Raw genomic sequence first — 16917 nt, forward strand, 5'->3', positions numbered from 1 at the left:
CGTAAATGTAAAAAAAGAATTTCTTTATGGCTGTAATCTTTATTTTCATCCATATCATTTTTACTCAATTTCTCAAAAACCTTTACATTTGTTTTCTGTCATTAATAATTCAATTCAAAGTGCTCTGAACTTCACAGAGTATATATATATATATAGCTAGATTTTTACAGTGCCACTTTAAAATAACTTTCATATTTACATTATCACATTATTTAATGATTAGAATATTAATAATGCAATCAGAAGAATATTTGTGCTGCTGGATAGCAGGCATCATCAGGTTCACATCAGGTGCTGTAGTTATTTGGCAAATAAAAAACCTCACATTTATAGGCTAATCATATAATATAACACATTTGCATTTTATTGGCTAAACAGCAGCTTTTTCACTAATGTTCTCAAACTTTTGAGCCTCACTGTATACTGTAAATCTGCTGTCCCAGCCACATCTCACCTCCCCTCTGTCCTTTCATCGGCGCGCATCAGTGCCATCACTCATTCAGAGATGAAGGCTGAGTTCGCACGCCCGCATGGGATGGGATGGGGGTGTGTCATCGGTCGTGATGTCAGAGCGCAAGGACTCTCATGATTGGCTCTAATTAGAATCTGCGGCAGCAAATAGACACGCGTCCTGCATGATTGGATTCAAAGTGGCTGGTGCCAAAAAGCGCAGAGAGGCTCAGGAGCTCCAGACGCGCTCTCTAGACGCGGGAGGAGGACGCGGTGGTCCGCTGAGCTACAAACACGGTCAGACAAGCGAGCAGCACTTTTAGCTTGTTACCCAGAGCTTATTAGAAGAGTGTGAGGCGGAATAAGGCGAAGCTGATATTCCCGGAGCGTTTCGCAGGCGCAACTGCAGCACAGCAACTTCAGAAACACCAAGTTCTCCAGAATCTGAGCACCATGGCATCGGTCCCCAGCAGCCAGGTCAAATGCAAGTTCAAGAGGAGGAGGAGGAGAAGGTCCAAGCGAAAAGGTAAAGTTTCTCTCAGTCATAATTCGGGAAATCAACGCTTTCCCCCAGAAAGCCGAGGTCGCGCACAGGCTGGCTGGAATACGCAGCAGTTAGAAGCGATCACCTCAGCACAACTGCGCAGTCTGGATGTCTGTGCATGTGTTTGTGTTTGATGCGCGGCGGTCGCGTCTCAATCGTTCCTCTGTCAAGTTTGTGTAAGCATATGACAGCTAGCTTCAGATGCGCACTGATTCACGCTCGCAGGAGGAAAGACTCGCTTGCGCCGTTTATTTCTCGCTCTGTGCATCCAGTATTTACAGTACTCATATCTGTCCTTGTCGTCACCTCAAATATACGATTTGACCTCATGTACATCCTGTGATTGTAGTGTTTATAACCTCTTCGGTCTCTTCTGGCCGTTGCATGCGCATTTGTAGGATTTTTATAGTTTTTTTTTTACCATTTAAATAAACTATGACTATAGGCACAGTAATAACTGAAACGTGGGTTTGTTATATCTTAATGAGTTAGTTCTATCCAGTCTGACCTTTAGAAATGACTTTTGGTTCTGGTAGATGAATTAAATCATAAATGTAAATGCTAGGCTATCTGACAAAATATCTTATATGTTAACTTTCTATTAAAATGGCTTTATGGCTGTAACAGAATCCTTATTTCATCTGTATAATTTTTACTTAATTTCTCAAAAACCTTTACATTTGTTTATCTTCATTATTAATTAAATTCGAAGTGCTATGAACTTCACAGCAGGTTATACATTTTGCAACACTGATTGATTTGAAGCAGAAATTAAACTGAAACAATTTTCAAATTGTTGTTTAAATCGTTTACATATAATGATATCTACACATTTGGCATATTCAATTTTTAAACTGTTACAGTAGAAAATATGAATAGATACAATTTAAAAACTTCCAGCTACAAAGCTTTATATAAAATTTATGTGAAGTTAGTATACACCATGAACTCTTGTGAGATAACCAAAATGCACTTTATGCAGTAACATCTACATTTATTATTAATATGGTTGAATAAACTTGCCAACATGAGTTTACACAACTAAATAAAAGTCATTTTCAAAGGTCAAAATAGCTTTAATGTGTATTTAAAAAAATTAATGTAAATTGTACATGCTTGCATGTTTTTATTCAAGTAAAAAAAATAGCATGACTGAATCTACCTAATTAGCTTATACCAACAAAAAGCATTTTAATGTTGAGATCATTTAGAAATATCTCCTTAAAGTAACAACAGCAGTTTCACTGTTAGAAAATAACTTTAATGCATATTTTGAATGTTTAAAATTTGAATGAAAATTTTACATGCTTGCATGTTTTTACTCAAGTAAAAAAACAGCCTGACCCAATCCACCTAATTAGTTTATACCATCAAAAGGTATTTTAATGTTCAGATGACACAGAAATAGTTGCTTACGGTAATTGATTGCCGCTTCTTTGATGAACGGAGTTAGTATATTCTTAATAGGTCTACTATAGTCCAGAAAGTACAACTAGTATGGAATATTTTAAATACTCTAAATTAGTCTAGAAAAATTATTAAAGATTTTTTTTTAACAACATGGATCATTAAAAAAGAAACAATTAAGCTGATATCACAGAGATTATTATTATTTTTTATGATTAAAATGAACATAAATCTGCCATTTAAATTATTTTAGCTTTTGATATTTTCCCTTCATTTTTTTTCAATGTGTGTAGAAGCTGGCTTTTTTAGGGAAATTAGTTGCACTAGCTCTATTTCCATTATCAACTCTGAAATTTCATCCCAATGTAATGAGGACAGCGCGGCGTAATGTGATTGAATGACAGCGGGCACGCTTGCTTCTCATTTTACTTTGGTGGCTGGTAATAAATGAAGGGTGTGTGATGGTGGTCGGGCTCAGAAACACCTCTGCCTCTGCTGTGACGGCTTTGCGTGGTGTGTTTCACCCCGTCACTGCTTATCGGGTGACCCCAGAGCTGCACGGGCCGTGGGCTGGATGGGCTGATAGCGCGGCATTGATCAGCCACGTTGCTCGCGGTCAGTCTGTCTGCATGCCTTTAGCATGTTGAGTTTATCCAAGACTGCGTTGCATGCTTTTCTAGAGTTATAAATAAATCCTTAGTATTTTTTAAATATTGAATATGTTGCAGAGAGTACTTAGGCAATAGATCCATCTTTAAAGACATTGTCTTGCTGTTTTGCTTTCGAGGACATGCTGATGGAATTATTCCCATGGCCTGCAGTGTGGAGTCATTTCATGAAGTATCATTAGCGTTGTGCAATCCACACACTGATGTCTGTCGACAACTGCGGGCTGACCTGCAACCCAGAGTATTAATAACCCACGCAATCGTGAGAACGTAGACAATGGTTGTAGTGTAACGTCGAGGCAAATATATTTACATAATGGAAATGAAAGAATTGGTCACACAACATTAAGCATTGCATATAAACATTAGAGGAGAGCGTAAGTGTGTGTGTGCACTTGTGTATGTGCTGGAATGGCTAATTTATCAGCTTAGCTAATGGGAAATGATGGCGCTGGACAGAAGAGTAGAAAGTATGAACATGGAAAAACATGCTAGAAAGTGTACGCACTGCACTGGTCAGATTATTTAGTCCAGCAGATTTCTGCAATCATCTTTATCTTTTCGATTTTCATTTCCACTGGGACAAAAGTCTTTACTCGGGGGAATTCAGACAAAATTAATCACATAAAACCAGATAACGTCAGCAGATTGTTTTAACTTCTCCCATCTAATCTCTCATAATGGAGATGAAAACATAATACCGTGTCTCGTTCTAATAAACGCTCATTTTTCTGAAAGCCGAAACAATTCATTTTATTGTCCTCCTGGCAAATGGGCGCCGTTCCGGGATTATATCGACATGGCATTTGACGGTCAAATCCTCAGCAAATGCTTCAGATTATTACAGAACATCCAGTGCATTAAAATCAATGTGTATTCAAGCGCAGGTAAGGAGATTTTGCTCCTGATGTGTTTTTTTTTTTGCGCGCCATTGTAGCGTAGCGCTAATGTTAGCTGAGGTTACTGACGTAGCACACATGCAAACAATAGAGATTAATCCTCTAAACTAGGACAGATTCTTTTGCTAAAAGTGTGTACTTTTTTTAACCTCGCATACTTGGTACTCAAATTCTTTTGAACAAGAAAGTGTGTGGTTTAGGAATTGTATAGCTGTTTGCTTATAATTCAAGGGAAGCAGGTCAAAAGGAAACTATGGTGAAGCATATGAGTAGTATTAAATAATACAGTGTTGGAGAAGTCAATGCAATGGTGTAGAAGAACTACATTTTTGTTCTCAACTTGTTAAAGGTTAGTGGTTGCTGAAGTGTGTGACTGCCCCGCTGTGGCTCATAGCGGAGGGGGTCGTTCTGTTAGTTGGCTCCGGTGTGAATTAACCACGGGCCAGTTGTTTACCCCCCGAATCTTTTGGGAAATGAGTGTCGTGAAACCCTACCTACTTTTAGAAAGAAAAAGAAGCTTAATGACATTGAATGTGCACATGTAGTGTACTTCAGATCTTAAAAGTAAATATGTGACCCTGGACCACAAAACCAGTCTTAAGTCGCTGGGGTATATTTGTAGCAATAGCCAAAAATACATTGTATGGGTCAAAATTATTGAATTTTCTTTTATGTCAAAAATCACTAGGAAATTAAGTAAAGATCATGTTACATTAAGATTTTTTGTAAAATTCCTACTGTAAACCTATCAAAATGTAATTTTTGATTAGTAATATGCATTGTTAAGAACTTAATTTGGACAACTTTAAAAGTGATTTTCTCAGTATTTTGATTTTTTTGCACCCTTAGATTCCAGATTTCCAAATAGTTGTATCTCGGCCAAATATTGTCCTATCCTAACAAACTATGCATCAATAGAACACTTATTTATTGAGCTTTCATGTGATGTATATATCTCAGTTTTGTAAAATTTAACCTTATGACTGGTTTTGTGGTCCAGGGTCACATATCTAAGAAAGAAAATACTTGCAGACCACTTAGATGTACTTAAGTACAATACTATTTATGTTTTTTTTTTTTTTAGACTTTTAAAAGTTAAGAATCTTTTGTCATGCTTTTAAAGAATTACACTTAGTAAGTATTACATTACAAGTGGTATTTATTTAGTATATTTTTCAAGTGTATTGAAGCATGATCCAAGTAGAAATATTATTTTATATTTTTTTTATATAATTTATATAGTGTATAACTAGTGTATAACAGATTCATTAAAAAAAATAAAAATAATAATAATTATATATACACCACACATTATATGTGACCCTGGACCACAAAACCAGTCTTAAGTAGCACAGGTATATTTGTAGCAATAGCCAACAATACCTTGTATGGGTCAAAATTATTGATTTTTCTTAATGGCAAAAATAATTAGGATATACAGATCATGTTACATGAAGATATTTGGTCAATATCCTATTGTAAATATATCAAAACATAATTTTTGTTTGGTAATATGCATTGCTAAGAATGTAGTTTTGATAGCTTTAAAGGCAATTTTCTCAATATTTAGATTTTTTTTTTTTTTTGCACCCTCAGAGTCCAGATATTCAAATAGATGTATCTCAGCCAAATATTGTCCTATCATAACAAACCATACATCAATGGAAAGCGTATTTATCAGCGTTTATATGATGTATAAATCTGATGGTTTTGTGGTCCATGGTCACGTAAATGTTAGTTTATCATAAATGTTTGGCAATACACTTCAAGCATATTTCAAAGACAATAATAGTAATTATAAAATTGTACCTAAGTCCTATAAAACCTTTGAAGTTTGACTAACTGCTTTTAATATGAATTTAAACAATACTACGTTTTCATTTAATTGCAACTAACATGAAATTAAACAATATGTTTAAAACATGTTCTGACATTTTTTGTTATGAAAGCATTCAAAAGTGTATTTTAATATTTTGATACAAAGGTGCAGTATTTTACTGAAAGCTGAAATTCTGTATTTTGTTTATTTGATTTAAATGGATAAAATATTACTGACTTATGTTTGTATGCAAAAAATGCTTTTCCTACTTAGATTTTTTGACTTGTTTCCAGCCAAAATATCTACAAAATCTTAAATCAAGAAGGATTTTAGAGACGGGTAAAAAATGTCTTTTTTTCAGAAAAAGCAAGTCAAAATTAAGTGCATTTTTGCTTCGAACAAGAAAAATAATCTGCCAAGGGTAAGCAAAGAAAAATCTTATTTCAAACAGAAAACAAGATTTTTTTTTCTAATACCATTGGCAGATTGTTTAGCTTGTTTTAAGCAAGAACACCCTTAATTTTGACTTGTTTTTTTTTTTAAACAATCTGAAAAATCCTTCCTGATTTAAGAATTTTTTTGCAGTGTGTCGTATCACATATGAATGTATCTGCTGTTACCTTTTGGTATGTCTAACAGTGTGTCCTGATGTGTGTGGATGTTGACAGACATGTTGTCAAATCGGTGCAGTAATTGCCACACGCATCTCGAGCTCCAGAAGGTCGAGCGGTTGTGGCGATGCGGTCAGAGGCCACAGAGGCGAGAAAGGCCAGCAGAGAGTCAAATAAGTCTCGAATGCGACACATATTCCCTGTAGGCCAGTTTAGAAAGTAGTTATGTAGTTCTCACTGTCAATCTGTTATTTTGTTAGAATTGCTCATTATATGGAGCAATTAATAAAAACACATTTACACAGCCTTTATTTTAATTATATACAAAATAAATAGATATGATTTGATTGAGGATGAAGATTTAGCTCAGGCGTAATCCTGATATCCCAAACCGGTTGTACCGGAAAAGGGAACGCATTTAGCCTGTAAACAGATGTAAACACAATTTTTGTCCCGAGCCCTACTTCATTACACTCTCCTCTTTGTGCGCACGGGTGATAAGGAATTATTTGGTGAACGCCGGTATAACACCGCTAGCATTTAAGAAGTTAATGAAGGTCGTCACCAGCGGCAACCAGAGACCTGTGTGACGGCAGCGTTTCAATTCACAGACACTTCCCTGATTAAGCGTGAAATATTCCGTGGTTTAGGACACGGCGTCCTCCACAGTGCATTTGGCTGGGGAGGGGAGAGAGAGGAAAAAAATATATTAACTCTGAACGGTTTCGGCTTCCTCCAGAGGGACTGTCGATAAAATGACCGAAAGAAAGAAATAGCACAACTTTACAAATTAGCATAATTAGTAATTATCTCTTAATAGGCCCTCTTGGCTTTTGAGACTCGCCTCTTGAATTTCTGCTTAAAGTTCACCGAGTGAGAATAAAAAAAAAACAAATTTTATGCGGAAATGTCTCAATACCACACATGAGCTGCTGAGATAACCGTCTAATTGAGGTGAGACCGTGTCGGTAACATTCCCGGGACGGGAAGAACAATCTGGAGCTTCGTTATTTAAAAATCATTATACAACAATAGTGGTAGATGATATGTGCCCAACATTAAACATTTAGGTTATTTTTTTCTTAATAAGATCATATTAAATCTGATGAAATTTGGTTTGTATTATTTTAAATCAATAGGGTAAAAAAAAATAACTAATAGTTATCACCTTACTTACCCAATTGATTGATTGCATTGATAATTACAAAAAAAAAAATGTAATACAAGTATTCTAAAATGTTAGGTTTAAGTTTGCAAATAAGCCATTATTTAATGAAATCTGCACTAATTTGCATACATTTCTTGTGCAAAAATATAAACACTGGATGAAATCGGTTTCAAAATTCTTGTTTTAATATTTTTGGTACATTAGAGTCAAATGTTTTTACAGAGGGAAATTTAATTTTGTCGCTCTAAAATTCAGAAAAACGTACAAAAGACAGACAACACTGTGTTTTTCAATGTTGTATAAAATCAAGCAAATCATATATGAACAAATTCCTCTGTAAAAACCTTCATATAGACAGGAATAAAAATGTAAAGTTTGGTTTGTGTAAGTGCTACTGAAGTGGACATTTGTGACCCTGGACCACAAAACCTGAGATGTGTATATATAATATGAAAGCTCAGTAAATAAGCTTTCTATTGATGTATGGTTTGTTAGTATAGGACAATATTTGGCCGAGATACATCTATTTGAATATCTGGAATCTGAGGGTGCAAAAAAATCTAAATCCTGAGAAAATCACCTTTAAAGTTGTCCAAATTAGGATCTTAACAATGCATATTACTAATCAAAAATTACATTTTGATACATTTACAGTAGGAATTTTACAAAAAATCTTCATGGAACATGATCTTTACTTAATTTCCTAATGATTTTTGACATAAAAGAAAAATCAATAATTTTGACCCATGCAATGTATTTTTGGCTATTGCTACAAACATACCCCAGCGACTTAAGAGGTTTTGTGGTCCAGGGTCACATTTATGGCTCAGTGTAGGTGAAAATATTAATTTTGAGAAAACGGCCTTTAAAAATATGTATTGTAACTGAAATCTATTGACACAAATAGATAAAGTGCTATAAAATAAATGCTTAAGTGTATTTTAGATGTTTTCTTTCTGCTAGCCTGTAAAAAACACTGTATGAAAAACCAGAAAGCACAAAATCTCAATCTTGACATTATTGCTTGCAGTGTCTCCCCTTGAAAAGCTATTTTTAGCCATTTAGCCTGTGATATTACATCCAGACCTTTGACCTTTATGTAATGTCTATTTTTAGATACATTATTGTTTGGAAGTTTGTAGCCTAAAAATGTTGCTGCTTTTTTTTTTTTTTTTTTAATTATACTTTTATTTAGCAAGGATGCATTAAATTGATCAACTGACTTAAACATTTTCCTTTGATTTAATCATTCATGCATCAAATGCTTTATTATTGTTATTTAATCACTGCAGTATAGTTCAAGAAGTTAATTATACTTTCGTCCTTCAAATTAAAGTGAAATATAGATATATTAGGTCCTGCTTGATAATCAAAAGTACACCAACATGTTTCTGGCATGCCCTGCTAGCGGACTCATCTGATCTGCCTGCCCACTTGTGATTGTGCTTGCGAGCAGTTATCAGATGATCAGAGTAATAATATTACAGGCTATGAGAGCTGACAGCACAAGCACATCTCCATAAATACCTCCTGCCTGGAAAACGAGCACCGCGCTGCTATGTGGGCCACAAATCAATTAACAATGCCCACGAGCGAGAACTACTGACACGGAGACTTCTAATACTGTGAAATCAGTAGCTTTGCAATAATAATATTAAATCTAATGCTCAAACTTTTTTATTGTTATTATTATTATTGTGCATGCACATTATTTTTTTAATATCTCTTTTGTATTATCTTGCTACAGGGCACAGATTTCACATTGCACAGAGGTAAAATGGTTTATCATGCAAGAAAGTCCTTATTTATAATTGTTTAAAAGCCAAATATTACCATCAAAATAGAAAATATGACATTTTGGTAACTTTTTTTTTGTACAAAACGCATTGTGTTCTGTACAAACCAAACTGCAAGTGAACCCATATTTAATACAGTCTAGACTGTATTTTTCTTTAGCTTTTGTGCTTTTGTTGATGGTTTTTGAGGACGGGAGTATGTCATGTTGGCATCTGTCTTATTTGGATAGCTGCTACCCAGTGTCAGATGATTTTGCTCCAAATTATTGTAGATTTTGGTCTGCTGCACAGCTTTTGATGTCAACAACAGAAGATGTGACAAGCTTCTACTGCTTTTATTATTATATGGTTAGTAGCACATTATTATTTGCAATTAGCATTGTTTATTCCTTGCGGTTCGCTACTAAAAGCCCTGTGACTCTACGGTTTTGGGTTGCGGCCCGCCAGTAAAGAAATGCTGATCTATTTGTGACCCTGGACCACAAAACATAAGGGTCAATTTTTGGAAATTGAGATTTAAACATCATCTGTAAGCTGAATAAATAAGCTTTCCATTGATATATGGATTTTAGGGCAGGACACTATTTGGCTGAGATACAGCTATTTGAAAATCTGGAATCTAAGATATTGAGAAAATCGCCTTTAAAGTTGTCCAAATTAAGTTCTTTGCCATGCTTGTACTAATCAAAACGTAAGTTTTGAGATATTTACAGTAGAAAAATATTTTATGTTCTAAAATATTTTATTTTAAATATTTTTGGCATAAAAGAAAATGTTATCATTTTACCGCATACAGTGTATTTTGGCCTATTGCTACAAATATACCCGTGCTACTTATGACTGGTTTTGTGGTCCAGGGTCACATTTAGTTACCTCTTCCAGTAAGAAAAAAAAACAAAAAACGAATAAATCTGAAAGACATGTGTCTGTTCAAAATTTAGATCAGTGTGGATTTAGATTGTCAGTTAGATTTTCACATGAGAGGAATAATCCATGAATCTCCGTAACAACATTCCTCATAAAATGCTTATTTAGCACTTAACCACGTCGACCGCATCTCTGCTTGTGCATATGTCTGTCCTGCTTGTGGTAATATTTAGATATGATTATTGCGACAGGCGTGAGTGAACTCAATATGAGAGATTTGCTTTGTCTTTGATAGCGGCAGTCAAAATATATGACGCTATTTCATATTCATCATTCCACTCGCCGGCGTCTTTAAATAACGTTTCCCTTCCTCATAGCCTTCAGTAAAGCTGCCTTCATCCATCGATTTCAACATCCTTCAGGGGCCACGCGCAGAGACCGGGCTTATCTAGCAAATCCTTTAAAAGGTGTTTAAAAAACCTTGGTGTGCATTAGCTTTGTCAAATCTAATTCTTCTCTCTTACACTCCGTCGTTCTGTCAGTTTTGCCACCGTTTTGTGAATTTGCGAATCCTTTCATTGTTTTGTGTTAGGCCTGTTTGTTTCCGGGCAGGTTCGATTTGAAAAGCTTTCGGGGGCGCCAGCTGACGTATTTGTATTCAAACACTGTATGTTCGAATTGCTCATCTATTTCATGTGATAGCCCAGAGTGTATTTGGTTTTCACACAGAGTGAGCTCTGACACTCTCTCTCGGGGTGAGATTTCCTCTCTCGTTGTTTGCGTACCGGCTGCCAGGAGTTAGAAAGGACGGGGTTTATGTACTAGAGAGCAACACTTTCTCTTGTGTGCTTTCTGTGGTTAAACTACCTGGTTTCATCCAAAGCCGTGTCTGGTCGGCCGATGGAGGTTGAAGGATACGCCGGACCCCGGGCGATGTGTGATATCAGGCTTATGGGACATGGAGGATGCGTCGCCATCGAGAGAAATTGTGTGCGCCGGTGTGTTTAGGTACTGCAGATTTTCTAAGCATACGCAAAATGTATGAAATCACTCATGTGCAGAAAAAGTGAAAATAAACAATACCTTCTATAAAAAGCAAAAAACTGTCATTTCTTTTTTCAATTATCACCTCCCCTAGGTAAATGTATTTTTTAGACCTGATTTTCCAGGATGTTGTTTTTTGTGCATATTGTGATCATTAAAACTGGCAGGTTTTAGCGAATTCACACAAGGAGAATACAAAGTTTGAAAATGTGTTGGATCATGTGTGTCAATCTGTGTATGAACATTTTCAAAGTGTTTCGTACTTTTTTCTAAATTTACGAAAAAAATAAAAATAGGAACAAGTGAAACGGTGTTGTTTTTGTCAACGATGACGATGACGAAATCATTTCGTTGACGCCACTTTTTTTCATGACGATAACGAGACGATGACGAGATAAAAATGGCTCGTTGATGACTAAAACATGACGAGACGTGTGTGAGTTTTCGTTGACGAGACGAGAACAGACGAAAATGTTAGTGGGTGGTCCGTCAGACGTTTAAAATGCATGACATTTCCGCTTATTGTGCATGCCAATTAAAACTTAAAAAGTATCTGACGCTATGGCAAGCCGTTTTAGCATTAAATACTCTTTGCTATACTAGTATGGCAAGCCGTTATAGCATTCCATCCTTGTTTGTCTTTTATGTTCTAAAACATTCCTTCATTATTGTAATTATTGGTGAAAATAGTCGATCCCGAAGCTCACATTGTGTTGAACTATAGATCTGCTATTTTCAGAACTTATAAGTGACACTACCCAACAGCAAAATACTTACTGACCTACATTAATTTGTTAAAAGACTACTTTTTTCCCTTTTTTTGACTAAAACTAGATGAAAACCTTTTTGACTTTTTGTCGACTAAAACTAGACTAAAACCTTTGACTTTTCGTCGACTAAAATTGGACTAAAACTATCACATATAGAAGTGACTAAAATTTGACTAAAACTAAGAAGCATTTTAGTCCAAAAGACTAAGACTAAGACTAAATCTAAGATGGTTGTCAAAAACAACACTGAAGTGAAACCAAACAAAAGTGTTGCCTTCAAAAACATGTTAAGATGACATTTTATATATGTGACCCTGGGCCACAAAACCAGTCGTAAGTAGCACAATAACGCATTGTATGGGTCAAAATTATATTTTTCTTTTATGCCAAAAACCATTAGGATATTGAAGATCATCTTCCATGAATATATTTTGTAAATTAATTACCGTAAATATATTAAAACTTTAGTAAAAATTTGTATTATGCATTGATAAGAGCTTCATTTGGACAACTTTAAAGGCAATTTTCTCAGTATTTTTATTTATTTATTTTATTTATCTATTTTTATGCACCCTCAGATTCCAGGTTTTCAAATAGTTGTATCTTGGCCAAATATTGTCCTAACAAACCATATGTCAATGGAAAGCTTATTTATTCAGCTTTTAGATGTATAAATCTCAGTTTCAAGAAACCAGTGTCACATAAATATTTCATCATTTAGTATTTTCTCTTTCTAAACTTTGTCAAGGACATTCTATATATTAAGATGATATTTTATACATGGCAAGTCGTAAGTAGCACAATAATACATTGTATAGGTCAAAATTATATTTTTCTTTTATGCCAATCATTAGGATATTGAAGATCATGTTCCATGAATATATTTTGTAAATTACCTACCACAAATATATTAAAACTTATTTTTTTGATTAGTATTATGCATTGCTAAGAACTTTATCTGGACAACTTTAAAGGTAATTTTTTCAATATTTCAATATTTTGATTTTTTTTTTTTTTTTTTTTTTTTTTTGCACCATCAGATTCCAGGTTTTCAAATAGTTGTATCTTGACCAAATACTGTCCCAACAAACCATTCGTCAATGGAAAGCTTATTTATTCAGCTTTTTGATGATGTATAAATCTCAGTTTCAAGAAACCAGTGTCACATATAGATATTTCATCATTTTATGATAAGAGAGTGAACAGTGATAAGTTCTCTTGTATGTATAAATATGAATAATCCACAAAATTATAAGTAAATGAGATCCATTATTTTCTGTTTCCAAACTTTGTCAAGGACATTCTATATATTAAGATGATATTTTAATTTAATAATGTATTATCATTATATGGCGTGAGAAGTTATAATATAAATGACTCATCCATGCAGTTATTACTGCTGAGACTCATTATTTTTTCCTCAAGGACATTCTCTACATGTATTTCAGATGTATAATTTACGTTATGTCATCCTAATATGTTTTTATTTTCACTGTTTCCTGTCCAATGTCACATACTCATACAACAAGAGTTCATATCATCTCTGACTCTATCATTGAAAGATTCTTAGCAGAGCTCAATTCAGGCTTTTTCAAGTGCAGGTGAAAAGACTACTTCATAACACTTATTTTGTGTGTATGTATGCGAGACAGGAAAGCAGTGAGAATGTTTGTGGTTGTGTCTATATATAAGGCTGATAATCCTGCTCTCTGCCCACAGCTGAAAGAGGGTCATTGTCCTATTCTTGCTAATGTGATGGAGGTTCATTTTAATTCGAATAGACCCTCAGAACAAGAAGAGTCTTGAATGTGTCGCCCACATGCACGCACATATCAGTGCATGATGACACACACACACACACACACACACACACATACAGGTTCTGGTCTGAAACCTTAGTGAGCTGTCTTGGTATTGTACATACTGTCTGCTTAGACAGCATCTGAATCTTATTGGAATGTTATAAGTGACAGTTTTGGAACTTTTGACATGGACTGTATCTCTATTTTGCTACTTGACAGTTGATTTTCAATGGTGTTTGGCATTAGCATGTTGCTAAGCTAAAAGCGGTAAGTAGAATAGGCATTATAAATGTACAAATTTTCATACAGTGTTCACTAGATGCGTTTATGCAAAGATTGTGCAAAATAAAAACAACAATGTAGAACTATAAATCTGTGTTAATTTTGACAGCAAATTTTGATTTAGTCTTAGTCATAGTCTTTTGACTAAAATGGCATTTAGTTTTAGTTATATTTTAGTCATCTGAATTGTTTTAGTTGACTAAATATACGATTTTAGTCTACTAAATCTACAGTAGATTTAGTTGGCTAAAATCCAATGGGTTAATTTACAGTGTGACCAATGACCAAACTATTGTATAGGTTTCATATTAATGTTTTAGATGACAGACACTGATTTAACTTCTGTGACACGCAACATGCCTTTATAGTAAAATATTAAGTGAAACCACTTCTCAAAAAGAAACAAGAACGTGGTCTTACTTTCAATGAAATACCAATGGTTATATAGGCTAATAATGCTTTCTTTATAATCATTCTGTCAAGCAGACATATTTATTTCGATGAATGAATTTAGTGATTCAGTCAAGAGCAGTGAGTGATTTTTCTTTCTTGTTTTTGTTGCTTGAAATAACATCAATGACAGGCAATAGCAACTAAATTAGGCTGCTGTCCCTTTAAAACCAAATGCACGGATGCAATGTACTGATACTGTTTACGGTCACCTAAGACGTAACCGAGTGTGTTTACGTGAACACTCATCAACTTACAATTCGACATCAATTTGTGTGTATTTCTTGTTCAAGAGTCGTGAATTTATCTGTATGTCCACTCTTCTCTTATTATTAGATATTGGCTTTTTTTTTTATTTTAAAAGATGTGCAGCAAATGTATGCTAGCTTATGTCCCACCAAATAGATCAATAGGGTGTGATCCAGTTCAAATGTACGCACTTAACCTCTTAATCACCCAGCAGATTCGTTCTGAATGAATTCCTTCCCAAATCGTCCTTCCCTAACATATTTGTCTCGTTTTTATTTGTACAAAAATGTCAGTAGATTTTCATCATAGTTTTTTTTTTTTGATTCAAAACAAGTTTTTGTTTTGTTATCGTCTCGTTTTCGACTATGGAAAAAAATGCTGTTGACACAAATTACTCATCAACACAATAAACACGACTTAAACTTCAAATATGAAACCAAAACCACCAGCAGGTTTTATCATTAACTGATTCACTCTTTCAAAATGGCTGTTTCATTCAGGAGTGCACAGTTTGGATTCCTACTCTTGCAAATTTCTGTCATGGAAAGATATTCTAAAAATAGTGAGAGTAGTATACTAGTATGTAGTTTCAAATATAGCTTATAAATGGCTTATTGAATCATTAATTCACCCGATTTGTTAAAATATGCTGAATCATAAAGAAATTAAACGCTACTGTGTTGATCAGGGATGCAATGACTGGCAAAACAGTCTATACTGACAATGTTGTACACATAAATGGCATAAAATTCTGAATAAATAAGCTTTCCATTGATGTATGGTTAGTTGTATCTCTGCCAAATATGGTCCTATCCTAACAATTTAAAAGTCTGGAATCTGAAGGTGCAAAAAATCTAAATATTGAGAAAAATCGCCTTTAAAGTTGTCAAAGTTCTTAGCAATGCAAATTACTAATCAAAAATTAAGTTTTGATATATTTACAGTAGGAAATTTACAAAATATTTTCATGGAACAAGATCTTTACTTAATATCCTAATGATTTTTGGCATAAAAGACAAATAATTTTTACCCATACAATGTGTTTTTGGCTATTCCTGTGCTACTTACGGTTTTGTCGTCCAGGGTCACACATTAATTTGAACAAAACATTAATATTTTTATTATGTTCCATTGAATCTGGATTAAATACTGATATTTAAATGAGGACAAGTGCATGTCGGGCTCAAGTCTGGGCCAGTCGACACATGTCATATTTAAAAACCGGACTGTCCGACCTAAAACCGGACAGATGGCCACCCTAGAAAACAGTCATGGAAAATTAAAACATAAGTTATGCTCAGCTCTAAAATATTAATCAGCTACAAATCTTTGTGAGTGCAGTGTCTCTAAAATGAGTTTTAGAACCTCTTTTCCAGTGGTTCATGATTAATGGATAAGTCATGGACAATTCATGAAAGTTCATTAATCAAAAGGTGTGGGAACCCAGCAGACAGTCACATTTTCATTTACTTCAAGCTTATGTTGATCTTGAATTAATCTGATGGTAGGAAATCCCGGTTTACAGAAATTATTTACGGATCAGATGCGTAATCACAATAAATGGAAATGTTTATTTCGCAACGTCGAAAAAAAATTGCAGAGCATGCTGGCATGGCTTTTATGTACTATACATGTATTGCTGCCTTAGATTTTGGATCTTACAACAGCAGTTCTTCTTTCGAACAGTACTTAGGTTTTTTTATTCAAAAGTAAACAAAAGTATCCCTTTGGAATGGCCTTTGCATCAGCCTCATGTCTTTAAATGCAGCCTACTTAGGCGGATTACAAAGTTTTGGAACAGAGCCATGGAGATTATTTTACTCATACGCACAATATGAGATACACATACTCTCTTTCTCTATAAAACTCACCAAACACACGTGCTCCTGCAAAATCGAGACAGGGCAGTGTGATGAACTCTCCGCAGTGGAAGCTATTATCTTGTTGTCACCTGTTCCTGCAATTCTTCCTGCCTGCCACTCTCAGCTTGAGTTTGAAAACTATTGGGAGGCCGAGAGAGAGAAAGAGCGAGGGAGACTGCCGTGTGGAGCACTTTGTACAGCAAGGTAGCACTTAACTTTCTGCTCTGTA

The 16917-nt window shown here is 34.7% G+C and overlaps 1 protein-coding gene across 1 annotated transcript in view; it reads left to right on the forward strand.

Annotated features, from left to right (window-relative positions):
* The first annotated feature begins 689 nt into the window (after positions 1-689).
* The window catches only part of adarb2 (adenosine deaminase RNA specific B2 (inactive)), a 244654-nt gene continuing 228426 nt past the window's right edge, over positions 690-16917 (forward strand). The window contains exon 1 of the mRNA XM_073830458.1: positions 690-976. Coding sequence (XP_073686559.1) covers positions 904-976 — 73 coding nt within the window. The 5' untranslated portion in view covers positions 690-903. The remainder of the gene's footprint in view (positions 977-16917) is intronic.

The sequence above is a fragment of the Garra rufa genome, chromosome 24 (assembly GCF_049309525.1).
Source record: "Garra rufa chromosome 24, GarRuf1.0, whole genome shotgun sequence".
Classification (NCBI taxonomy): domain Eukaryota; kingdom Metazoa; phylum Chordata; class Actinopteri; order Cypriniformes; family Cyprinidae; genus Garra; species Garra rufa.